The 27,967-nt window shown below is 39.3% G+C and overlaps 1 protein-coding gene across 1 annotated transcript in view; it reads right to left on the bottom strand.

Annotated features, from left to right (window-relative positions):
* LOC132119440 (cadherin-4-like) overlaps positions 1-27,967 on the bottom strand; it is a 289,550-nt gene that overhangs the window by 35,380 nt on the left and 226,203 nt on the right. Inside the window, exons 6-7 of the mRNA XM_059529401.1 lie at positions 18,490-18,645; positions 5,235-5,379 (exon numbers count right to left, since the gene is read on the bottom strand). Coding sequence (XP_059385384.1) covers positions 5,235-5,379; positions 18,490-18,645 — 301 coding nt within the window. The remainder of the gene's footprint in view (positions 1-5,234; positions 5,380-18,489; positions 18,646-27,967) is intronic.

The following is a 27,967-nucleotide window of genomic DNA, read 5'->3' as shown; positions in this document are numbered from 1 at the left end:
CACAATTTCTGTCACAAAGCAGCTGCGCTTGTTTGTCCGAGTCGCTAAGAACATACGTGCACAAACGGTGGCTATTTGATCAGTGATTCTATCTTTTTGTACTGCTCCATGTTTCAGAGCAATGTCCAAATGCCACATCTGATCCCAGGGTCTTTCTCACCTAAGCTGTCTCATCCTCTTCATTTCTTATTCTGCTATCCATACAAAATCTGTTCGGTAATGAGGGTCTGTCTGTCTTTCTTGCCTCTGTCACTTTCATTATCTCTCAGTCCTGCTATAGCTGTGTGGGCAGTGTTAAACTCGAAATGAAATAACTTGTAGAAATGTTTGTTAAAGTTTTAATCATTATTTTTTATTACATGATTTTATTAAATTGAATATTTTTTTTATTAAATGCATTATGACTTTAATTAAATATTTATTTATATAAATATTCAAAATTAAAAAAAAAAAATATATATATATATATATATATATATAATAAATATGCTGGGTTTTGAGGCTGGGTGCGTATGAGTGCGAAATGTGTTCATGTGCGAGCGAGGCGTCAGGTGCTGTATGATGCGGGTGGGGGTCCATAAGGCCTTTATTCCCCAAAACATGTTTATTGATTTCTGAGAACTTGTTTCACACCATTTCAAATGTGAGCGAGCAATTAGGGGCCTCCAAATAGAGAAACGGAGGATAAACCTCCTTGCGATGTGGGCAAAATGTCACCCTGTCATTTTGTGTTAATGTCATTCTGTCTCTCCTGTGTTCCAGTCACTTCTGTCATTTAATATTAATGGCATAGTGACCCAGAAAGCTGGTGGGCAGACCTCACGCATTTGCGGGTTTCTCCGGCCCCCTGTAATTGTGAGGAGATAGTGCCATCATTTTTTGACAACACACCTATGAGGGGCTAATTGTGGCTGAGAGTTCTATTTCAAAGTTCATTAAGTTTCAGAGCAGAATCTGTCAAAATGCCCCATGAGAAAGAGGAAAAGAAAAACAATTAAGCCCTCTTCTGATAGGGCAAAATAAATTTTTTAACAACAGAAAGTGAGCAAGCACATGTGGAAGGATGAAGAAGACAAAAGAGTTGCATGTCATCTCTGTCGCCTTCAATTTTCAATGAGTGCTATTCTTTAACAGGATTAAATGCTCTTTATTTGTAAAAGTGAGAGAGATGACCGTGCAGGAAACAGTTAACCCCTGGGCCTTTTCAATTGCTTTTTAATTTGAAAACTAATTCAGTGCTGTAATTGCTTTTCGACTTAAACCACTGAAGCTCAAAATTCCTCCTTTCATTAGACGCGTGCTGGTCGGGAGGCTCTCTCTTTCACAGGTATATAAGAAATTGGTGAGTCATTAGTTTTAACAAGTTTAACATAACCAACCTGAGAATGGAAACCAAACCTTGCAGCGCCGACTCCTTTCTAATCACCCCACCTACCAATTCAAGGCTGTCCAATGCAAAGTATTCTTTTCGGACACGAACATGCAAAATCCACTTCACCGCCACTTTGTCCCAATTTTCAATTGCTTGTGGTACGGCTAGATCACAACGTGCTTACACTGAAAATATGACATAAAAGCTCTCTATACTTGACTGTCCGTCCGAGACAAGCTGCTAGCCAGACTAAACCAGTCCTCCAAGCTGTTATCACTCCATTTTCCAGTGCAGATTATACTCAGCACTGTCTCACACCACCCTCATGGTGAGGCTTTCTAAGCAAATCTGTTTTGTCAGGGCTGTAGCCATATGGAGTCCTTTGAGGACTATGAAGAGGCAAATGACTTTTCCTGCAAAAAAAGAGACAGAGGCAGACGCCTACTTTAAGTCCATTAAACTGATTGAAACAATCCTCTCTACTCTCAGTGCTCTCTCTTCCCTCTCTTCTCCTCTACCGTGCATGGACGTCAGGGCCTAATTAACCCCCATGGCCAGCTGTCTGAGGCTGAACGTTGAGTAGCATCCTATCGTCCACTGTTAGCAAATTTCCTTAACAGCCATGTGAGCTGGAAGTGTGAAAACAGAATTTTCTAGCCATGCCACTCTTTTGCTGTGGCTTGGTTTTTTCTGCAAAAGACAGTGAAAATATCCCCTTGGCATTGGTTATTTAGGCAAAAGAATAGAAAGTAAGGAAAACAAGGATACATCTGACTAAAATATGAGGCAGGATCAGTGTGGAGGCCAGTAAAATGCAAAACTACAGAGAATAGTTTGAAGATGGCAGGAAGAAGAATTCTAAAGATAACTGGCTACAGCAGTTCCGTGAGCTTGGAAACATGAGTTTTCTAAACACTATCATTGGGTGGTGCAGCTGACTTTTTTAGGCACACAAATTTTCTACAGGGTACAAAGGGGAAAAAAGTAAAAAATAAGGACTAATTATTGTGAAAAGTACAAGAACACTTTGAGACACTTCTTTGAGAATGTGACAACTGTGAAGCTGTCTAAACTGCTTCATAGATTGTTACTAAAACTGGATAAAACTATTTACAAACTATTTTATTTATTTGTTCACATTCTGTTTCTCCTCAAAGAATACCAAATACTGCTGATTACATAATGTCATTATGTAGTGTACAAGTGCACTTGTAAAAACATTTTAAAGGAAGATAAATGCTGACTTGACTTGACTTGACAGGAAGAACAAAATAATATTACTTTACTTCTTACTTGAAAAAATGTCTGGATTCACACTAAACAGTTTAATTTTGATCCAGGTCTGAATCACAGCTAAATTGGATTACACTTAAATTGGATCAGTCTTCTAAATGCACAGTAATTGGGTGATTACTTGTATTTAGGCAGCAATGGACACAATTCAAATAGGTATTTTGTTGGCAAAGAAATCAGTAATGTATCATTTTAAGATGGATCCCTCTGTTGAATTGATCTGATAAGATCACATACATCTGCGGCTGGTGATAAGAACACTTCTCTGCATGCTCCTCTTTGAACGTGGTCCGTTGTGCAGGAGCTGATGGAAAATCCGTTGTAATACTTCAGAGACACTCTGATATGAGCATCTGTTTGGTCTAAGCTTTCTTTGGTGAGTTAAACTGATAAACATGTTCCTTCAAATATACAAAACATCTGCTGTGATTTAACCCTTGTGATCGCAGAAGATCAACGGCCAATATTGGCATTGCCATTTTCAAGGCAACGAGATTAACTGGGGTCTCATGAGAGCCTAGAGATGAGTTTAGCTTGAATTTGCGAGAATGTCATGTTTTTAATTCACGTGAAACATGGAGGATGTCTGCATGGAGAGCAGAGGGATACTGGAAAAGTCCGTTTTCCATGGATAATTTACAGTGCTTGTTTGCCGTGGAGCAGACCCATGCTCTACTGAAGGGAAACAGAAAATATTGTGCAGTTCTTTTTTTTGTTTTTTTTTGTTTATGAATCCCCATGAGAATCAAGTTTTCTGTGTGGAGAGCTCAACAAAATAAAGACTAAAGTTTTGTCCTCCGAGGCAAGCTTTCTGGGCTGTAACATTACAGAAGTTGGACACAATCTGACTCCGTCTATGCTTTGGCTGCTCAGTGAGTCGACACTGACGGCTAACACCCCGAAGAGGTGGAGAATAAAGAAAGAAACTGAACCTTTGTTTGTTAGAGACAACAGGAATGCCGGTTCAGAGAGCACAAATGTGTTCATAGTAAGGGGTGACTCACTTGTGGTATTCAATAAATCATCAAAGGAAAACATACGATTCCATTGTTTGACTTGAATTCGTACAATAATAATGATGAGAATTTAACACATATCACAAACAAAAATGTACAATCAGCGCACATCTTGTTTATTGTCCGCTGTGCACGTGAATCCATTATCAAAATTCTGAGCATGCATGATACCATTTTTTTGTTTTGTAATTCTGTGTAAATAAATTTAAGCCACTTTGAGTGGCATTAAGAAATATGTGGAAACCCATAGTATATTAAATGTATATATTATATAAATAATAAAAAAAAAATACAAATAATAATATTTTTAATACATAAAACAAAGTAATTATAAATAAGAGTGTGTGTGTATATGTTTGTGTATTCACACATTTATAAAATTTAAATATGTAAGGAATAATTCAGGAATAACGTCAGGTGTGCATTATTTTTCTAATAATTTAACGGTCCGGAGTCAATTATTCTGCTTATACTACGGTTACTTTTAAAACAACTCTTTGTGATGTATTTTCAATGATTTGCACGTGTGCCATAATTTTTTTTTGAATTATCTTAATTTGGAGCTTTCTCAGAAAAAGGTCAAGTCGATTAAATAATCTTGTAACTACTCATTTCTAACCTCAAGACATCGATCCGATGATTTATGTAAAGGGATTCGTCCAGTTTTTGTACTTAAATCGCTATTGTGAGTAGGACTATTTCTTCCGCATCTCATCCAATGCCTCTTTTGCTAGTAACCAAAACGTCGTTTTAAACCTGGTAATGGAGGCTAGAGCCGTTGATCGCATTCTAATGCAGTTATTAATGAAGTTATTAGAAAGAGAGCGAGAGCGACAGAGACACAGATAAAGAGAGAGAGACAGCTTGTGTGAATTAGGCTAATGTATCTCTGGGCATCTCTAAACACTCTTCTGCTGCAGCGTCTGTAAACAGCGTTGTTATTACATTGCTAGTGAGAAATGTCATGTGTAGCCTTTAAGTCGCTACACTATATATAATAGGCTAACTGATAAAATCGGCAGGGAAGCACTGACAACACCTTTTTGTGCAAACTGCGTGACCGTTATTACAGATAACTATGCGAAGTGATATGGAACTGTGATGCGGTCAAGAGAGCTGCCTGGAACTACGTTCGCGTGCGTTTCCCAGAAAATAATAGCCAATCAGATTCAAGCATTCAACGGCCCCGTAGTATAAATATTATTAATATATGGCACAATATACCCATGCATAAAGTTGTAAGTAGTAATAATCATCATCATAATGCCATTATTAGTATTGATACATTTTAAAACACTTATTATTACTACTACACAATTAAATTAATAAACAAATAACATTATAAAAATTACATATATTTATAAATATCATTGCTATCATAATTAAATATGATTAACAAATAGTAATATAAACATTTCTAACAAATAATAATAAATATGGTATAATATACCTCCGCACAAAGTTAGGAGTGATCTTAATGTTGACTGTGAATATATTAGTGATGTCATAAGTAATGATAATTATCATCGTCTGATCATCAACATGATACGCACCTGGTTTGGATATTTCAGCAACTGATCCGTTGTAGACCTGGTTCTTAAACTCAGGTCTGTTGTCATTCATGTCAATGACATAAATGAACAGATCAATAGGGGGCTCCATTTGGTTTCCGTTAATATCCACTGCATGGGCTCTGAGCTGTGGATGAGACAACAATAAAAGCACATTAATGAACAATTCATAATTCACACATAACTTCACCTCTACAGAGGCTTCTGTGGAAAGCACAGCACTGATATTAAATCAGATTTAAGAAACTCAGAGCCTTTAAAGATCTCTACGTGCTCAGTGGATTCACCGAATGGAAATTGCAATCATATTTCATATGTTAGATACGGGATCCGGTGGGAAGATATTGCGTTGTTCCTATCTAAAATCCATGAGTTATTATTCAGAGAGGATTTCCACAGAGTGTGAGTTGGAGTTTAGCTTCACACACACACAAACACACACAAAGTTTATTTTGGTTAGATCTCTAAAAAAGTGTGCGAGGCGAGATAAAGCTTTCTTTAATTCAGATAAACAACCCCTTAATTTTTTTTTTTTTGTAGTGATAGAACATTCCCACAGGAGATGGGATAAGGGAGGGGAAACAAGAAACAAAAAAGCAAGAGATCGAGAGAGAGAAAGAGAGGGATAGAGAAAAGGTTTAAGGCTGGATTAACTCCAAATTCTCTTCTTTGAATTTATTCAGTACAGAATTACATGCACACGCACTAAATAATACTATTAACCTAAAATCCCTCCCCAGAATTACATCACAAATAAGAGGGTTGAATTGCTCTATACGTTATACACGGGGACATTGAGATTCTATATTCATTTCTGCAGCAATACAACACCTGCCGCCAAAAGCTCTCATTTAATATCGCCTGAGACGACAGGTTTTTGTCGTGCACAGCAAAACTAACTGTCAAGCAAACAAATAAATAAAGACACACAACAGGAAAATCTGTTTCCTCAGCTGCTTTGCTTGGCGTTCTCTATGGGTTGGTGAGGCAGCTGTGTGTGTGTGAGCATGTAGACGTGTGAGGTTGTCTGTTGTTAGTGGCTGAGACACAGCATCTTTGATCTGTCGACCCATGAGAGCGTGCGGACTGCAAATGTGTGAATTAATGGCATTATTAACATGCTAGCTGACAGAACCAATACGCTAGACAGAGACAGAGCGACACAGAGAGATGAGCTGAGAATCCAAAAATCCTCCTCTAGTTCTTTATGCCTTTGTTTGTTTTCTTCTCTTGCCACTGTGTCAAAGCCATCAGCTATTAAATTCTGCGACACACTCTAGTGGTGGAAAACCTGTGGTCAGTGAAGAAAAACAACTGGAAACTCATAAAATGAGGGAAAACTACAAACCACAGAAAGCGCTAGAAGAACAGTGCCTGCAGCACATTCGCCATGGCCATTGTTAGGATAGGGCAGTGTTTTTCAAGCTTTTTTAGTCTGATGTACCCTCACAGTACCTCTTCAACATTATCATTAATAAATCAAAGTTGTCATCATTAGACTCACTTTTAAACAAAACACAATCAATACTGTGTTTTAATGAGACACCTGAGCTTGTTTGTTGTTTACAGGATTTAACAGTTCTGGGCCAGTCGTGAAGGAACTGAGAAAATCTTTGAGAAAGACTTTAAAGTGAATTTATTCTTAATGCAGTCATATTTTGGTTGTGTAGGTTTAACAAACAAATACCTAGATTCCAAGTTCAGCAAAAAATCCAAGAGCTGCAGTGGTTTATGTCAAAATGAAACTGCATTTGCAACCTGTTTTTCTTCCATAATGTTTAAAGAGACTGACCTGTTGGAGATTTGACCCTGTATGTTGCTGACAACTTTCCACAATCCAGTCAAATAAAGACAACAAAGCCAATAAGCAAAAAGAAACTGAATTACCAAACTAGTCACTAAATAGGGCTACTTTTGCAAAAGTGACAGTACAGACTTCTGAAATAAAAAATAAAACACTTTTTAAATTCTAATTTGCACTTTTAAATTGGACTACTATTTCACAATATTACTGTTTTACTATCTTATTGATTATATAAATGCAGCCTTGGTGAGCTATTTTAACATCTTTTACATGTGAATGTACATTTTGTTGAAATGTATTCCAATAATTCAATTTTTTATCTTTGCAATGACATTCATTGATGCATATTAAACAATAAGACCACAAATGTGAATTATGAAAGTTAATCTACTCTGTTTTCATTTCATGCTGACTTAAAGTTCAGCTTTAAATAGCCAGCTGCTGGTTTGGTTTCTGTGATGAGGGAGTCATTACCTTTGTTAACACAATTGTTGTTAATTATGAGCCATCACCATTGTTAACCTCAGGTTGCTCCGGGGGGATTGTCCTTGTAATAAGTTCATGACTGCATTCAGTTGCAGCACTGGAGACACCAATTCTGGCCCTTGTGATGCACTGACAAAAAAGCATTGTATTCTACTCAAGAAGGCTCTAACTGAATTAACCTCCTCATACATTATGTCAAAAGGCTTGAGTATAAAACTGGGCTTTCTGCACTAGAACATGCAGAATTAGAATGCAAATTGTGAGCAGATATCAGATATCAGAGTCATATGGATATTCATGGTGAGTAACAGAGGGGCCGCATAATCTAACCGTCTGCCGCACAAGACCCGAGGGGCCACTTAACCTTAACAGTGCTCATACGCCTATCGTCCTGACTCACTAACTGCAGGCAATGTCTGACTGAAACGTAAACATGCATTTATGCTCACTCGCACACACAATTGTACACATAAGCTCTGTTTCCTATTAACACCCACTGAGTTGCCTCAACGCCTACATATTACTTTTTACAAATACAAATCATACACATTCAATCAATCAATCAATCATGGATAAATAAATAACATAACACAGGGTGTCATTTTATATAATAATTTGTTTTAAAACAATTTAAAACAAACATACATATATATATATATATATATATATATATATATATATATATATATATATATATATATATATATATATAACAGTACAGACCAAAAGTTTGGACACACCTTCTCATTCAAAGAGTTTTCTTTATTTTCATGACTATGAAATTTGTAGAGTGACACTGAAGGCATCAAGGACTATTTGACCAAGAAGGAGAGTGATGGGGTGCTGCGCCAGATGACCTGGCCTCCACAGTCACTGGACCTGAAACAAATCGAGATGGTTTAGGGGTGAGCTGGACCGCAGACTGAAGGCAAAAGGGCCAACAAGTGCTAAGCATCTCTCGGGGAACTCCTTCAAGACTGTTGGAAGACCATTTCAGGTGACTACCTCTTGAAGCTCATCAAGAGAATGCCAAGAGTGTGCAAAGCAGTAATCAAAGCAAAAGGTGGCTACTTTGAAGAACCTAGATTATGACATATTTTCAGTTGTTTCACACTTTTTTGTTATGTATATAATTCCATATATAATTCCACATGTGTTAATTCATAGTTTTGATGCCTTCAGTGTGAATCTTCAATTTTCATAGCCATGAAAATAAAGAAAACTCTTTGAATGAGAAGGTGTGTCCAAACTTTTGGTCTGTACTGTATATATATATATATATATATATATATATATATATATATACTGTATATACTGTATATATATATATATATATATATATATATATATATATATATATATATATATATATATATATATATATATATATACAATATACATTCCATTACTTTAATTATATACTAAGTGAAGTTATTATTATTATTATTAATATACACAAGCAGACAGATTAACACAATCGGTGACAAGTCTGAAATTGTTATTTTTTTATGTTTTGGAATGTTTTTTAAAACACAAACTTTTTTACATTTGGATATATTATTTCAATTTAAAAGGATGATTTTATATATATATATTTGTGGAAACCAATAAACATTACCATTGAGAAGTGTTTTTAAAGAAGTAAACTATTTTAAAGCAATTAATTACTTTTCAATATTTTAAGAAATTCATACTTTTAATCAGCAAAGATCATATTGACCAAAAGTGAGAATAAATAATTTATAATGATTTAAAGATTAAGTAAATACTGTTCCCTGTCTGTCGGACGACATATGGGGTCTCACTTGGGAAGCCAATCATCTCTGAGTTTAAGAGAACACGCCAATGAAAATTGGCTAGTGGATTTAACATACCTGAGCCACTCCCCATGCCAAGGGTATAAATAGGGCGACAGGTGCATCCACTCATTAGATTTTTGCTTCGGAGCCGAGTGATTGTATGAAAGCTGTTATACTCCACAAAGCGTGTGTGACCATGGCAACGCTGTGATGACCTCTGTGGATGAAGATTCGGCGGGGCTGCCCCCCTCGGGTGTTGTCGCCACTGCCGAATTGGACCCAGAGTTGACAGCCGTGCTTGCCCGGGCAGCTGTAAGCATCAGGATGGAGGTGAATGCACCGCCCAGCCCTGAGTGCTCATGGCTGTTCGATTGGTTCTCGGTGTAGAGCGTGGCTCACAACTGCGTTTTGCTCTGGTTCCTTTCTTCCCGGATGTGCATGGGGAAGTGATGTAGTCGTGGATGGCCCCTTTTTACGGCCGGAAGCAGCTCATTTCGTTCCTCCGTCCTCACTACCCTCGATGGCGAGGCAGCTAGGGGTGCGTCGACATTCCCCAGCAGGAGAGTGCGATTGCGGTGCACTTGTGTCTGCAAAATGCCGCCACTGGGAGGAATAGTTTGCGCCTCTCACCCAAGGCCTGTAAGCTGTCGGCCACTCTCGCTGCCAAGGCTTACAGTGCTGCGGGCCAAGCTGCCTCTGCTCTGTATGCCATGGCTATCCTGCAAACTCACCAAGCCAAGGCTTTAACAAATGCAAAAGGGTAGAACCAACCCGAGGTTGATGCAGGAGCTGCGCACGGCGACTGACCTCACCCTTCCGGGTGTCACGACACAGTCCCTCGGGAAGGCGATGTCCACTCTGGTGGTCCAGTAGTGCCGTCTCTGGTTCAGCCTGGTCTGTATGAGAGACGTTGACAAAGTGCACTTCTCGACGCCCCCAATCTCCCAGGCTGTCCTGTGTGGCGATGCTGACAGAACAACAGCAGACTGAGGCCATACAGCACTGCTCGTCGCCGTGGGCACCCCCTGGGTCCTCCACACCAGCTCCGCCCCATGCTGAGAGTTCTTCGAGGCCGGCGCGTTGAGCCCCGCGCAGGAGAGCGGCGCCCCCCATGTCACTTCTGGCTGCAAAGTCCTCTAGGAAGACGACTAATCGGCCCTGTCACGGGCAACTCGGAGATGTGAGAGACTGCTCTTCAGGAGCTGGCGGAGACAGAGCCACTCCTTCTCCCGGCGGATGGCCGGGTGGAGAATCCTCAGATTTTGTTTATTTCTGTTCTGCCGCTGGTCCAATGGCCGGCGGCACCCACTTTTTCATAAAAGAGCAATTTCCCTTTCCTCCAAGTTGCAAGGCTCGCGGGTTGATGATGAGCGACGCACTGCCTCCTCATTCTCACCCACGATGCCCCCTTTCACCAGTGGTCAAGAGGTCGTGGTTCGGAGACGCAACGCCTCTCCACGCATCTCTGGCCAGTTCCTCCGGGAACACGAGGAGTGTGGCTGTGATGACTCAGAACGCGATGCCATCCGACACAACTCCCCATCGCTGCACCACTGCGGGTATGACGACTGTCCCTTTGGTGCCACTTGTACGGAGTTTGGGAGTGTGGCTTGCGCTGCCCAACCTGTCACGCTGGCTCATTCGGATGGTCCGACTCGGTTACGTGATTCAGTTCGCCCGGCGACCTCCCAAGTTCAATGGCATGCTTGAGACTTTGGTGGCAGTCCGGGATGCCTCTGTCTTGCGCGAGGAGATTGCTGCCCTGCTGGCAAAGGATGCAATCGAGCCGGTCCCTCCAGCCGAGATGAGGACGGGGTTTTACAGCCCTTACTTCATCGTACCCAAGAAAAGCTGTGGATCCTATCCTGGATCTGCGAGTCCTGAATCGGGCCCTGCACAAGCTCCCGTTCAAGATGCTGACGCAGAAACGCATTATCAAATGCGTTCAGCCCCAGGACTGGTTTGCAGCGATCGACCTGAAAGACGCGTACTTTCATGTCTCGATCCTCCCTCGCCACAGACCGTTTCTGCGGTTTGCATTTGAGGGTCAGGCATGGCAGTACAAGGTCCTTCCCTTCGGGCTCTCCCTGTCCCCCCGTGTCTTTACGAAGGTCGCGGAGGGCGCCCTTGCCCCACTCTGGGAAGTGGGCATCAGGATCCTCAACTTTCTCGACGACTGGCTCATTATGGCCCGGTCCCGAGAGCAGTTGTGCGATCACAGGGACTTGGTGCTCCGGCACCTTGGTCAGTTGGGGCTTCAGGTCAACCGAGAGAAGAGCAAGCTCTCCCCGGGGCAGAGAATCTCTTATCTCGGTATGGAGTTAGACTCGGTGAGTATGACGGCACGGCTCACCAGCGAGCGTGCCCAGACAGTGCTGAATGCCTGAGTTCCTTCAGAGGCAGAACAGTGGTACCACTGAAACACTTTCAGAGGCTCCTGGGGCATATGGCATCCGCAGCCGCAGTCACGCCGCTTGGGTTGCTCCATATGAGGCCACTTCTGCACTGGTTGCACTTCCGAGTCCCGAGATGGGCATGGCACCGCGGTACACATCGTGTCACCATCACACCAATGTGTCGCCGCCGATTCAGCCCCTGGTCAGACCTTGCCTTTCTACGGGCCGGCGTGCCCTTAGAACAAGTGTCCCGGCATGTTGTTGTCACAACAGATGCCTCCAACATGGGCTGGGGCACGACATGCAACGGGCAGGCAGCTTCAGGGTCCTGGACAGGACCTCGACTGCTTTGGCACATCAACTGTCTGGAGTTGCTGGCAGTGCATCTAGCCTTACGGCAGTTTCGGCCGCTGTTGCTAGACAGGCACATTTTGGTCCGCAAGGACAACACTGCAGCTGTTTCGTACATCAACCGACAGGGCGGTCTACGATCACGTCGCATGTCTCAACTCACCCGCCATCTCCTCCTCTGGAGTCAGACGTGGCTCAAGTCGCTGCGCACTACCCACATCCCAAGGAGCTCAATCATGCAGCCGACGCGCTCTGACGACAGCTCACCTTTCCCGAGGAATGACGGCTCAATCCCCAGATGGTCCAGCTGATCTGGAGTCGATTCGGGGAAGCCCAGGTAGACCTGTTCGCTTCCCACAAGTCCTCCCACTGCCAGCTGTACTATTCCCTGTCCCAGGCCCCCCTGGGCACGGATGCACTGGCACACAGCTGGCATCGGGCATTACACAAGTATGCGTTTCCCCCAGTGAGCCTGCTCGCACAGATGCTGTGCAAGGTCAGGGAGGACGAGGAACAGGTCCTGTTGGTTGCGCCTTACTGGCCCACCCGGACCAGTTTCTTCCCGTGTGTTGGGTAACAGGTAAATTGGTTGAGCATCCTCCTGCACCCTCGGCAGTCAGACTTGGCGGAGCAGTCTGTCGCCAGGCCCAGTACTGGTGTTAGCATGCCCGGAGCTCCGGTCAGCCCCTGTACTGGGCTAGGTGTCCATATGGCTTGATACCCTACAGGTAATCCAATATGTGTATATTTCCACGATAAGGTTTCCCTCTTGGCAAACCTGTGTCTTCCCTTGACAGACCCGTTCTGTCATTCTCTTCTGGCAGCCGTTCCATCCCTACTCTAAGGTAGGACCTGCCTCAGAGACCCCTTCCATATGTAGTACTGCCCCCTGGGTCAGTCCATATCAGTATCTCCACATGTCACCCCCCTAAGGGTAGGATGTGGTCTCCGTAGCGACCTTTTCCTAAGGCTCACTTCCCCATTGTCTTGCCAAGCTGAAAGAAAAAATAGGGAAGATTTGAAGCAATCTTTCTCTGAAGGTTGAAATCCCTTTCATTTACTTTATGTGGGCGGAACAGCAGCGTGGCCTTCTCCAGCGGCGATGTACTCACCCTTTGGCCCCTTCGGTACCAAGGTCAGTGAATTTGCGCTGGGGCTTTGGGAAGGTTACGACCTCAAGCATAGGTTTTGTGGCATTCCACGGCTTGCCGACAATTGCAGCGCCACAGGGTTGTGATGGTGTTCAGGTTGTGCCGTTTTCCATAGAACCCAATATGTCGTTTGACATAACTCGTAGTGACCGACAGATAGGGAACATCTCGGTTACGTACGTAACCCTCATTCCCTGATGGAGGGAATGGAGACGTTATGTCCCCATGCCACAACCTTGAACCGGTCACTGTTGCCGGGACACGTTCTCGGCTCCTCATCGTAAAACATAATGAGTGGATGCACCTGTCATCCTATTTATACCCGTTGGCACGGGGAGTGGCTCAGGTATGTTAAATCCACTAGGTTATTTTCATTGGCGTTTTCTCTTAAACTCAGAGATGATTGGCCTCCCAAGTGAGACCCCATATGTCGTTCGACATAATGTCTCCGTTCCCTCCATCAGGGAACGAGGGTTACGTACGTAACCGAGACGTTCTTTGAACTTTCTAATGACCAAAAAAAGCTGATAAAATATATCAGAAAAAATAGACAGGCAAAGACTTTTTTCAACATTTAGATTAATAATGACCATAACTAATAATGAAGACTAATGATTACTGATAATAATTGAACACCAAATCTACATTTTAGAGCGATTTCTGAAGGATTATGTAGCACTGAAGACTACATATTTTTGACCAGTAATATATATTAAATATATTTTTCACTAAGCCTGTCACAATGCATTCTGGGATTGTATTCTATGCAGAGGATTTATGCCGAGTCACCTCTGATTTTGACCCGAATGAGGTATCTTAAGAGACAGCATAATTAAGTTAGTTACCTTTTGGGACAGCCTCCATATGCAGCTTGCTATGTTTAGAAAATGTATGCACTCAGACACACACACAAACACACACACACACACACACATCAGCTAACTTAACCACCGTGGGTGCTGACTTATTCAGATATGCAGACACACACTTAGACACACTCCTGGTGAGACAAGCCTAGCCGTAATTTAGACTGATAGGTAGACGCACAGTGCCACATCATCTACTGCTCAATGGACTGGAGAGTTAAGAGAAAAGAGACAGAGTAAGAGAAAGAGAAAGAGAAAGAGAAAGAGAAAGAGAGCTATAAGTCAAAAGTAGGAGTCACAAACAGAGAACACCTCATTTTATAGCCGATCTAAATATATACTAAGGGCCTATTGACAATTCTTGCAAAAGAGATGAGATAAAGAGGCAGTTATAATTGTAAGGAACAACTGTGAGAATCAAAAGCAATATGTTGTGTTAGGAGTGTGTGAGAGAGTGACAGTAGGGGAAGATGTGGCGGAGGGAAGGCTTGCTGGCATCCCGCTTGACAGAGGTGGGATGACAGGCAGAAACATAAGGGGGCAGGGTCGCTGTTTGATTTGATTCCCTCGGTTGAGTTAAAGCACTGAGAGTTGCATACTCATCACTTGTGACAATTCAACATTTCTTTTCCAGACTATTTCATTCCCTTTCTCTCCATCTCTCATCTGCACATTGCTACTGAACCTTCGTCTAATTGACAGTTTGACTAACTGAAAAAAAAGAAACCCTGACATGTCAAAGCAATTTTTTTCTTTGTTTCTAGCTTTTCTTCACATTATTCATAAGGAAAAGAGCCACATAAACAGAATAACGGAACAAAAACAAAATAAAAAAGCACCCTTAACAAGTGACGCCAGCCAGACAGACCGATACTGCTTTTAATGCATTGAAAGCAGTTTGAATAGACTTAATTGCAAAATGAAGTATGAATCTTAAGGTTTCTCCAAACTTTGCTTAACAAGCAGTAGTTTTACTAAGTCTAGCTTTGTATTCTATATCTAAAAAGGCTGACAAGGCAACTGCACTTGTTTTGATGGCTAGAACTTTCTGGAACCAATCCGGTTTGCAATCAAGTCAGATCTCAGAGTTTGTAGGCCTTTGAGTCCTGATTAAAAGTTATCCTGAACAGCTGAGAGATATTAATATTCACTTAAACTAGAGTTTATATACAGTATATAACTTAAGACCCTTGACACAATGTATTTGCATTACATGAAGTATCAAAACAAAAGCTTTTTTTTTCTAATGGTCTATATAGCACAAACACACTTCACACTTTCACAAATTGACATTTGTTAGGTTTGCAAGTATTAAGTAAGAAGTATATAGTTCAAAATGAAGGCAAAACATATTTGGACGCTTTCTGGTTGTACAAATTTTGGTTGTACAAACCGCAAATTTTAGAGGAACTTCAAACATCCTAAAAAACACCTTTTGTTATCTCAGAAAATGTGTTCAGTTTTTCATTTTTTGTAAATTAATGAAATTCAACCATTTGTAGGCATGGGATACACACGCGCGCGTGCGCACACACACACACACACACACACACACACACACACACACGTACAGTATATATTGCACATTAACAGCATTGACATGAGAACATGTTAAACGAAAATATATATAATATAATATAATGTAAAGGCATTTAAGTGTCCAAACACTTTTTTGCATCACTGCATATAATAATAATAATAATAATAATAATAATAATAATAATAATAATAATAATAATAATAATAAATATAGCTGAAAACAGCAATTACGGGGCCAAGCACTCCAGCGGCAAATTTAGGAGCTAAGCATGGCATGAAGGACCACACCAAATGCAACAGTGAGCAATTTTAGGATGATTGTAATTGAAATGGCTGAAAAATCATAAATACAACCACTAGTAATAAAATTAAATGGCCTATCATTTTTGACCAACAGGTGGCGCTGTAATCAAATCATTTTGGTGTGTTCTGTGTGAGATGACAATAACACACAAAAAGTTTGGTGTCAATATGCTAAAGCATTGCAGAGATGCAGCCTGAAGTGTCATTTTGGCATGATGCCTTAATTTCATTGCGGTGGTATGCGAAAACGGCTTTGTCTATCAAAACAAAATCCATAACATTTTGTCAGCACGGTCTATAGATCATCTGATTCAATTTTGGTGAAAATCGGACTAACGGTTGATGAGGAGTTCGAAAAAGTAGGTTTACAACATAAATCAAAATGGCGGACAGGAAGTTCGGATTAGTCTGGCATATTTGGTATCTATGTTGTCAGTATAAGCCAGAAAATATTTTGAGATCAGTTTCATTGCAATAGGCTAATGCATTAAAAAGTTATTAGCATTTTTAAAAGTTTAATTATTCATGGTTAATGAATGCTTTATTACTCTTGACCAATAGGTGGCGTTGTTACAAAATTGATGTGGCATGGTCAGTGTGAGGTGACAATGACACATACAATGTTTGGTGCTAAAATGTCAATGCTTTTCGGAGATACAACCTCAAATGCATTTCGGCATCCTTCCAGCAAATTCATTGAAGCGCTAAATGAGAACGGTTTTGTATATCGACACGAAATCCATAACTTTTAGTTGGCTCAGTCTGGAGATGATATGATTAAATTTGGGTGAAAATCGGACAAACGGTCTAGGAGGAGTTCGAAAAAGTAGGTTTCGACTGAAAATCAAGATGGCGGACAGGAAGTTCGGCCAAATAAGGAAAACTTGGTATCTATGTTTTCGGCTTGACCCAAGGAATCTATTAAGACCAGCGGCATTTCAATAGCCAGATTTATTCAAAGGTTATTAGCATTTTTGGATATTGAGTTATAACTTTTGAACACTAGGTGATGCTGTTTCGAATTATTTTGAGTAGCTTCAGGGGATGGTGTTGTTGGCACATTCTGAGTTTCATAATATTACACCAATGCATTTGCTTAGTATAGCATTTTATTTCACAAAACTGTATTGAAGTCAATGGGAATTTCATGTTTTGTTCTATTATAGCGCCACCAAGAGGCTCAGTCTCACCATTTTTTGAGTGTCCTTAGAGTGAGCCCATACATATGTGTGTCAATTTTGGTAAAAATATCTCAATTCACTTCAGAGTTATAGACATTTATATGAAAAAACAGGTAAAAAATTACGGACACATGACTTTGAATTGTACTACCCCTTACTATCAATATTTTCGCATTTGGGCTGTAGTGTTTAGCTATCGACCTATGTTTCCGAATGTCTGACGGTGGTTTCGTCTCGATCGGAATAGCGGTTTGGAAGATATAGCCAAATGGTTTTTAAGTGCTAAATCACAACGCTACACAAACCGTAAGGCGAAACTTAGCATGTTTGGTATTGTAGGACTCTGTAAGGTTTCTGGAGTCTAATTAGATGAGTCTCGTGAAAATAAGTCGACCACACCCAAAGTTATAAGCATTTGAAAAAAACAATTCACCACTAGGTGGCGCTGTTTCGAAACTTCTCACACTCCTTTAGGACATTGTACTCATGACCCATACCAAGTACAAACTGTTCAGAAGTTATAAACAAAAATATCAATTTTTCATATCTCCGCACCAGTAGGTGGCGCTGCACCGAAACGCAGCATGTAGCCTCAGGTCATGCTTATTATGACATGTACCATGATTGGTCTGAATATGATAAATCATTGCAGAGATACAGCCTTACGACTGTTTTTGCAAGCACTACGTAAAATTTGTTCGAGCGTTTATCGAAAACGGTTTGACGAATCAATTTGAATTCCATAACTTTTGGTCAGTACACTGCCTGAAAATGATCTGGTTAAATTTTCGTGTAAATCGGACAAAATGTCTAGGATGAGTTCGAAAAAGTAGGTTTTTCAAAAAATTAAAAATGGCGGCCATATTTCTACGACGGAAAATGACTTCATAGGGTGCAATCGAATCGGCATGATCTCAGGAATCAGAGGAAAAAAGAATTTTGTTGATTGGCCTTACGGTTCAACCGTTATTAACAAAACATAAGTGAAACTTTGGACAGTTGGTGGCGCTAGAGGGAATGACTTAGACACACCAAAATTGGTGTACTTAATGTTGGCACTGTCCTCTATCAGAATGTCAAACCATTAAAACTTTCCCTTAATCGGTTCTATGGGCTGCCATAGACTCCTAGTCAGAAGAAGGAAGAATAATAATAATAATAGGAACGGGAACAATTACAATAGGTGCCTACGCACCAAAACAACCTCCTGTTCTAGTTTTATTCTGATTGGCAAAAGGCCATAAACTCTTGCAAACTGGAGCATGTTTCTTAAATGGGTTGAGGCCTGTTCCACTTTAAATAGGATCTGTATAGGGCAAAAATTATCTTTCCGAGCCAACTCTGAAAAGAGGTGTACTTACATGGTAGGAGGCTCTCTCCTCTCTGTCCAAAGGTTTAGTGACAGACATTTTCCCTGTCACAGGATCAATGATGTAGATGTCATTGGGAGGCTGGTCTGCTCCTGCTCCTGTTATACTGTACCGGATCTCAATTTCTTTGTCCTGGTCCGATCGAATCTGCAATAAGATGGCACAATGAGTATAGCTCTATAGGTAATCAAACACAAGAGGCTTTCATGTGTTTAAAATGTTAATTTTGCTGCTCATATAGAGCAGTGGTTCTCCTTTGGTTTGGCTTTCAGGACCAAGATTTTACATTGGCTGCCAAAATTATTCATTGTATAAAATAATAAAAACAATCTTTTAAATCAAGCATTAAAGTATATTAATATTACAGTTAACAACACAAAAACAATAAAAAAACAATATAATGTAGTAATTTATAAGCCATATTCTAAAATGACAGAAAAAAACTGCTGAGTTTTATTGTAGGGTCAAACGTACAGCAATAGTGTTTTAGCCTCCATTAATTAAAAAAAAAAAATATTATCCCAACTATATGCATGGTTGTTCTATTAGTTGTATTTTATTTTTGCAGACCAAAACAGACCAAAAAACTTGGTTATGAAAAATCAGATCATTTCCATATGCATGCAATCAATGTCTGTATAATTCCTGAAAACATTCTTACACAAGCCCTTACTTAGTTTACATTCCTAAAAGTTTGCATAAATACAGAAGTTTCTCAAATTATTATCATTATTTTTCACTTTTTCACTGTACAACAATATTGCACTGCACAACTGATCTGATCTTTAGCCTTCGGTAGCATCAGGAAATTAAAAACCGTACAATGGATAATGTGGCAGTGACATGTGGAGTAAAATGCTTGCTTATTAATCAAAGTCAAGCCACTTTTACTTCCTAAACAGTAAATATTATTCAGCATCATGGTTTGATACTTGACAGTTGGATGCCAAGTGAACTGGGCCATTGATCACAATGATAATGCTTTAGCAGACACTTTCTCTCAGGTGTGTGACAATTGCCTGCCATACAAACTTTCTCAAAATACCTGAGAATAAAGAAAACAGAATGATAAATCAACATAGAATTGTTTATTAGTTGATGTGTATATTTTTCTGTTATAATGCTTTATGGGCAGAGACAACTACACAAAGAGTGGACACGAGGACACTACAAAGAAAATCACTACCTTTTTTTTTTCTGAAAACACTGGTGCTAATAAAACCACATGCAGTGAAATGTGGGTATTGGGCAATGGCCAATGGGAGCAACCTAAAATAACCCTTTTTTTTTTTTTTTTGCAAATTCAATTACGCTGCTTTGTGAAAAAAATTACACACTTCAGAGAAAATAAAGTCATACTGTATGTGCTTTCATTTAATGACTGACTGACATAATGAGTAGAAAAGTGACATTTCTGGCCTAATTTTAATTGAAGCTGGATCATAGCCGCGTATGACACCCTCATCTTCGTATTTTTCTTCCAAACTCTGTTTGATGTAAAGAACAGATGTATACACAATCCTCTCTCGTTCTTCCCCCATCCATCTCTTTTCTGTCTCCCGTCTTTCTATCTGGCATCATTAACCATGGCATGGCTCGATGCGATAGACGTTTCCTTCTTCTGTTTTCCCTCTCTCTTGCATTGAAGCAAGAAACATGTTGCAGAACCGTGGGACATTACACATCTGGATATCAATCTGCTTGATGCTTTTGGTTTGACAGAGGATGTTTCTCATAATGGTTCTTCTCATCAAAACTGTGATAATAGCAGATTTTATTGAAGCATGTTTATAATGTTTATGTAACAGCTTGTCCAATAAAACACCAAAACAGAGTTTATGGACTCATCTTTTTATCCTAAGTGGATCAGACATACATACATAAAAAGCATGCTATTATACTAGAGAAATTAATAATAATTTCAGTATAATCAACAGTTTAAGCAGGTAACAAGTTCGAGGACATTGGGGATGTGAAAAATTGAGGCTGTCATAATTAACTTATGTAATATAAAAAATGGCTTTAATGTGTTAATCAATTAGAAAAAAAGAGAATAGAAAATTTGTTAAATTAAATTGTTCTAGTCATTCTATTTTCTAAAAAGTGATAAACTTATCATAAAACCAATAAACAGAAGATAGAAACTAAAACACAACTGTTTCGACTGACATTTGTTTACTGGCATCTGTACAAATGTGCAAGGAAAGAGAATTGATGCAATAAATATAAGTATTTAATAACATTAACATATAAATATATATATCATTTTGTAAACTAAAATCACTTACTAAAACTGCAATATATTTGTGCATCATCTGAGACATAAATAGAGAAATTCCCTGTTTTTTTTTCCAAGGTGTTGTTTTTTTTTTTTTTTTTTTTACACATCCAGGTTGACTATCCCATATCCTATACCCAACCTTACACATTTTAGATTTTAGTGCACTGGATTCTCGGTAAACAGGAATACGACTGAAAAAACAAAACAAAAATGAGAGCAGAGTGGAGATATCTTTCAGAAGATGTGTTTATGTGCCCACATAACTATTTCCACTTTCAACACTGCATGAAATATCAGTAGATTTGAAATTATGACCATGTTTCTGTGTGTCACTGGGCTTTGCGATGCACAAGACATTTGATGTGAGGGGATTTTGTGCTGAAGCAATCAAATGTAAACCCTGACGCGTTTGAGTCACGGGATATAAACCCCACACCCCGCCTACCCATTTCATGAGCCGTGGGTCCGGAAACCATGCGTGAAAGTGAAATGACTGGTGAGCGTGCTACAGTCCTCTTTTGCATAACGTATTCCGTAGACTGAGTGTGATGGCTTTCTCTTCATTTCCCTCAGACACTGAACTCCCACACATGACCTTTCAGTGCAATATCTGAACCTCGCTCTCCCACTCTCTATGCTTTGGTAAAGTTCTCTTTCTATTTAAACGGCGGCTAAAAACATCATTGAAACTCAGTATATTGATTTGGTAATAAAATGTATTCCTGGTAGCTTTCAGTACAGCTCACGCCTGCATTCAACATCAAAGTTTTTTTTTTAATAGACCAAAAGCCAGGAATCAAAGTTCAGGATTTTTTTTTTCATCTTACTACTTTCCTACATGCACTGGCAATCAAATCTGAAATCCCAGAAATAGTTCTTTGTATTTAACTGAAGACATGGTGGCTACATATCAATTTAGAGCCCGAAAGGAATTGGAAATTTCTTGCGGTAGGAAAAATCACATACTGCAGCATCCTCCTTGCAAACATTTGAAAAAATGAATGGCTTTCTGGGAGGCTGACAGGTAAGAGATCGGTATGTCGGCTACATAGCATGGATCAAAGAGAGTTTTTCTGCTCAATAATTCAGCAGCCGTGGTGCACCATGAACACACACCTAGAATATTCACCTTTCTGATTCCGATGAATCGTCATTCGCTGCTTGAGCCATCCCGATGACACATCCGCTTAAATATCCCAGAGGGAAGGAGGTAAGGTCCCTTGTACATTTAAAAGTCTCTTTAAAATTCACAGAAAATTTGTCAAGTCTGAAACCTCAGCCCCTCAAACTCCCCGTTTAATGAATGTTCTTTAGAATGCTAAATTGAATAAATGATGATCATGCCCTCATTAAGTCCCCTGGGCTTGATTGAGTCATCTGAATGACAAAAAGCAATTTTTGAAATCTTCCTCCCACTCGTTAGTTGTAGGATTACAGTGAGAGCGGGTTGAATGGGGGAAGATGGCTAGCACGTGAGGAACGTGCTCTTTCTACTGATACCATGTTGGAGATAAATGCCACGTTTCTGGGGCAGGTTCAGAGTGACTTCTGCTTTTTTCTGGTGAACTTTACACTCCTGGGAGAGGTTATATCAGAGCCCCTTTCAAAAGAGTGAACAAAGTCAGGTGAGGGATTAGCACCAGTGCCATGGAGTAATTCTTTACAAGTAATGACACTATTAACTACATTTTCTTTTTTTAAAGTAGTTTAACATGTTGTTTTTAAAATAGTGAAACACAATATTTTTTCTACAAAATTATGTCACACTGTAATTTTTTTTTTTTACGTTACTTGGAAGAACTCCTGTTGCCTCAGAAAAAAATCTAGTTTAAAGTTTCTCAGTATATTCAAATTGAACACATAAAAACTATAATATACTAAATAAACATAACTAGATTTTGTTTGCAAGATTTTTTAAGTTTTAAATTTGTTCGTTTGTTTGTTTTCACAGACCACAAAAATAAATAAATAAATAAATAAATAAACGCCAACCAGGAAAAATTCACACAGAGAAGTGAAAAGTTACTGAAATTAAAATCTGAAAAGGTCATGGAAAAGTCAAGGAAACTTCAACAGTGAATAGTTAGAGTATTTTAGTATTCATACAGACTTGACTAGAGCAGAAACTGGTCTTTGTAAATGCTATTGCTTTAAAAAGATTTGTTAAACCCTCATCCAGTGGTCATGAATAACTAGAAAAGTAATTGTTAAAAGTTGTTGGAACCCTGTAATTCATTCAAACCCATAATGTGACCCCCGCCCCCCCCAAACAAAATGTTTCTGCTTAAATTATAATGCTGAACAGTCAAATATTTAAATGAAGCTGTAGTTACTTTTGTAAGAATTAGTAGTGTAACTACTTTGTCAAAGGAGTAGCATGCTTTAGTCAAACTAGTTTAAATGAGCTTGGTGCAAGAACTAATTAGCACAATGTTAACTCTAACAAACGGCAGATGCATATCTCCAAAGCGACAAACTGAGATGGTGCATTCAAGGTATATTTGAATCAGTTTATGCTCCCTGAGAATCAAACCGTTAATGTAGCGATGCTGGTGGCACATCAGTTGAGCTACAGGAACCTCTTGACATGCAGGAAACATTCATAATACAGTGTAATGCTCTTTTACACCAGAGACTGAATCCTTCATTAGCTTTTCTCTGCATTGCCGTTTTTCATTTTGGGATTCGGCATAATGAAACAGACAACGTTAGAATAACAAATGTACTATTCATTTCAAGTTATTTGAAGTTATTCACATGTGCGACTGGTAAAGTATGAAAACTCAAATTGAGAGAGAGTGAAAATAAAACACAACAAATCAAAAAACTATTGTAGCTCATTAAAATGAGCAACTGAAGCCCAAAAAGTAAGTTTCTTTTCTTGATGGCACTCTCTTATTTCCTGCCCATCAGTAATGACTTTTTCTTATTTTATATTATTGTACTCTCATTTTATGACTTCTTATTGGCACTGTCTGCTCTTCCTATGAGAACCTGAGGCATTCAAGCCGGCTATGAGAGTCAAGAGCTCTGAGAGGTGGTTGATGAGCTGGTCAACGGGTGCAGTCTGATGATAGTCAGGCACTGTTCTCCAACCTACAGGCCACCTCGAGTATCCTACAGGCTGCTTCTATAACTAAAGCACTGTGGTCAGGTATTCTTACTGTACTCAAGCTGGTACATTTGTCTTTCAGTGTCCTTTAGTGCTGCTATTGTCTGCCACACACCTGATATTTGGGTTTCAGCTATGGGGGCACTTGTGTGTAACCTTTGTAGAGAGCGTGCAGCTTACAAAGTTCTTTACAAAGTGGTTAACTACAAAGCGGTCTGTTATTCAACCATGTATGAATGCGTTTGTGGGCGTACATCTGTCTTTATGTAGGTTCTCTGATTACATATTGTGCTAGACCGATCACACTCAGTAAAACAAGCTGTTGCCCAACTATATGGAGACCAGGATTGCTGTTTAGCTTTATTGTCTTCCGTCCAATACTCCTAAGACAGACAGATAATTCACCAGAATGAATCAGCTTCCTGCCAGCATGCTAAAGGATGAGCAAGGCACCAAAAAAGAAAATGTGAGAGACCATATTAGAGAATTTATTGAGAAAAGAAAGAGCAGCTGAAAAATCTTTAGTGTAACGGTTGAAACTTATTGCTTTGGCAGACCATTCAAGACACTTTAGGAAATAGTCGTGCACATTTAGAAGATTAGTCACATCCTTTAAAGCCAAGGTTCAAAGCAATAAACAATAAACCTCCCTACATCATAGGAATGTGACCAAAACCTGGCAGTTTGCAACATATTACCCTACAGCATAAGTCGCTTTCAAAAGTGTCGATCAAGCGCTTCCTCCCTTCGTAAATTTGACAGCAGTCTACTTCTGTCAGTTTTATAACTCTCGGAATCATAACATAGTTTCTTGTTTAAGATCAAGGTGATAACCCAACAAGCTATCTCACTGTTCTCAAGGCATCAAGGTCTCGTTTTTTATCCTGGATGGTGTATCTCCTCAAAGCCCTGTCAGGAGTGATGGAGATTCTGTCTCGATGATGGACAAATTTAAATGTGGAGACGAGCAGATCAAGCTGAGAGCAGACTAGAGAAGAAGACAATTGTTTCATGTAATCAGGTTACATTAGGAACTAAAGTACATTTGGAAATCATCACATACACAGTAATATTTATATGTACCTTTAACTGTAACTTATATTTATAGGTAAGCTATGAGGAAATATATTTTTGCATTTTCCAAACTGATTTTGAGGGAAAACTGAAAATCTGTATGCAAACCTGGTCAAATGTGTTCAGGTACACGTTTAGGACTCAAATGTAAACTTAAGGTGCTAACATGAATATGTACATATTTATACCAGATGTATTAATTATTAAAACACTATCATATGTACTAAAACTAACAATACTCTATTGAATACTAATCTGTACCCATTAGCTAAATTTAGGGTACCACCATGTATTTGCATATTATTGCATCTAATATTTGTATATTTACATTAAGGACAAAAAAAGCAAAAAAGCATGGGTGCAGGTACGGCAGCAAAGTTCCTTGAGTATTACACCAGAATGAGAGTATAGTTCCTAGCCATATCGGCCTAGAAAAATTGCAACTTTTCATTTTCCTTCGGTTTTAGTACACAATGTAACTACAGAAGAGTCAAGTTTTAAATAGGAAAAATATAGAAACTCTTTAGTCATTTTTGAGCAAGATACTAACAGATTCAATGATCTATGATAAGCTAAGCTAAAAGTGCTACCGTCAGACCCGGAGATTGGTTGAATGGATTCGAAAACGGTACAACTCAACTGCGTAACTCTAGGGGAGTTGGAAAATGAGCCTATTTTAAAAAAAAAAAAAATGTTTTAAAGGTGGATTAATTAAGTTAATTTACAGTATTATTACGCATATGTCCTTGCATATCAGTGCTAAACAAGCAAATAGTAATAACTGGTACTTGCATAAATCCTCAAAGTACTAAAATGCCCCCTTCAAACGTAGAAAAGTTACAAAAGTGTACTTTTGAGTGTACTGCCCCCTATGTACAATGTACACTATTATAGCTAAAAGCATAATTCATTTGGCCAAATTAGTTAATAAACAAACATGCAATGCACAGAGATTTGTGAATGGCAGTCACTGCAATTATATGACCATCTGCGGAGTTCAGCCTGCTTACAGGTTACATGAAGACAAAATGGGGAAAAAAAGAAGTCATGAATGGCATCTTTAAGATTGAGTTGCGGAATGCTCAGGTTTAATATTTCTCAAGTGAAAGCTGGAGTCAGTCAAATACTCTTACTCTTAAATCCCATTAGAAACAGACGAAACTGTCTGTTCCACACAGGATACTTTATTATGGATCCTAGCCTGAACTGGAAAGGAATATAGAGCAGTAGCTGGATTTTGAAATATGGATTTCTTCCTTTCTCTGTCTTGGTATGGATAGCATGAAGAGGAGTAACATCTATATAAATGAGGGGGTGATGGAACATGAGGGGGTGATTCAGTCAGACTGATACTCGGAATTTAAACCAGCTCAATTCCAATGTACTGAAACGCGTCTTATTTGACTCTTGAAAGCTCTGCCTCATTTCCCTGTAATTCCTCAGGTCCTGTAGTGACATTAATGGCCTGGCTTTAAGTCCAACAGTGCTAGATGTACCTATTAAGGCTAGTTTTGTAATAGTAACCTCATGTGGCTTCGAGATAATATAAAGTGTAATTTGAAGAGAAGTGTCCACATTCCATGTGCTGTAGGTATGGGAAAAAAATCATGTATAAAATGAAGGTATGAACTGCATGTGTAAGGACAGAAATGGAAAATCTATGCTGATTACGCTCACTAGGGAAACTGCTCGGACTGAATACAGGACGTAATCATCGAGCCGACTGATATCAGGAGTTTATCATGAGGAGAATAAAGAGAAAGACTGAAAGATGAGCCACATCGCCAGGGCTGCAGTCATGCGGATCTTTTGTCAACGTGATCGATCTCTCTGTCTCCCCTGAAAGTTGTTTTTATTTTGAGACATAGGGAGAAAAAAAAAAGGAGAGGGATCAACAGTGCAGAAGAGAAAATAACCATCTGAGTGAAAAGACGAGAGAAACGGAGAAGGATGAAGAGAGACAGCCATCTGCACAGATACAGCCCAAATCAAATTGCATGAATTCACCACTGCATTCTCAGAGGAAGATGAACAGGAGATGAAGAGTGGAGTGCGCCAATAACCACATGATGTAGACAAATAAAAAAATAAATACGTCAGAAGTCTGAAAAAAAAAGAGTGGGAGCCAGTTGCTTGTGCAAGGTTATACCTTCTCCTATTCAACAATAGTAAATAAAAAATAGCATTTAATCTATAGGTAGAAATGTTTTGTTAAATCAGCTCATACACATGCATGTCAAACATAAAGCAGCCTGCAAAAAAAGTATTTTGACACTTCAGGTGCACTTAAAGTGTGAACATCTTTGTGCTTATTAACAAAATGGTAAATTTAGTGGCAGTTAAATGCTCCTACCAAAATACGTTTGCTAGGTTTCGAATTACTTACACTACTTTTACATTCCCATATTTGAGATATCAGGTTTGTCTGCTAGTATTTCATAGATCTACAAAAGTGACCTTAACTTTAAAAATGAATAAATAATAAAAAACATACAAAAATTAAAAAAATAATCTAGCATAATTTGCCAATTGATTTGACATTTTGTATCTAATCCAATGGAATTAATACATTTTTATGTGTGTCTTAAGTGTCCTTAAAGAATGTGCCTTAAAGGCTTATTAATACTATGAACGAAATAAGACAGTCATCAAGGCACATGTCAAAACGTTTAAATAGAACTCCACAAACTGAAATGTCATGAACCTCTACGCCAAGTCCCTTTACCAGCCGTGAGGAGGGGAATGGAATGGTGTTGAAATTAGATAATTAGGAAGAAAATTAATATCAATGGGCGCTAAGAATTGAATCACAAATGCAATTACTGCATTAGCTTTGCAATTAAAATAGCTGGCTGCTGAATAGCTGGACACTCATGGAATTATGAGTTTTTCTACATATCAACAATGACATTAATTTCCCAAAGTCAGCACAATGGGCAAGCAGTACAAATAGACACTGTTTCTCTGCCTCTATAAAAGCGCAAGGACCCCAGAGACAGTGG

Source organism: Carassius carassius, chromosome 38 (genome assembly GCF_963082965.1).
Source record: "Carassius carassius chromosome 38, fCarCar2.1, whole genome shotgun sequence".
Lineage (NCBI taxonomy): Eukaryota > Metazoa > Chordata > Actinopteri > Cypriniformes > Cyprinidae > Carassius > Carassius carassius.
This window is presented reverse-complemented; position numbering and strand designations above follow the sequence as displayed.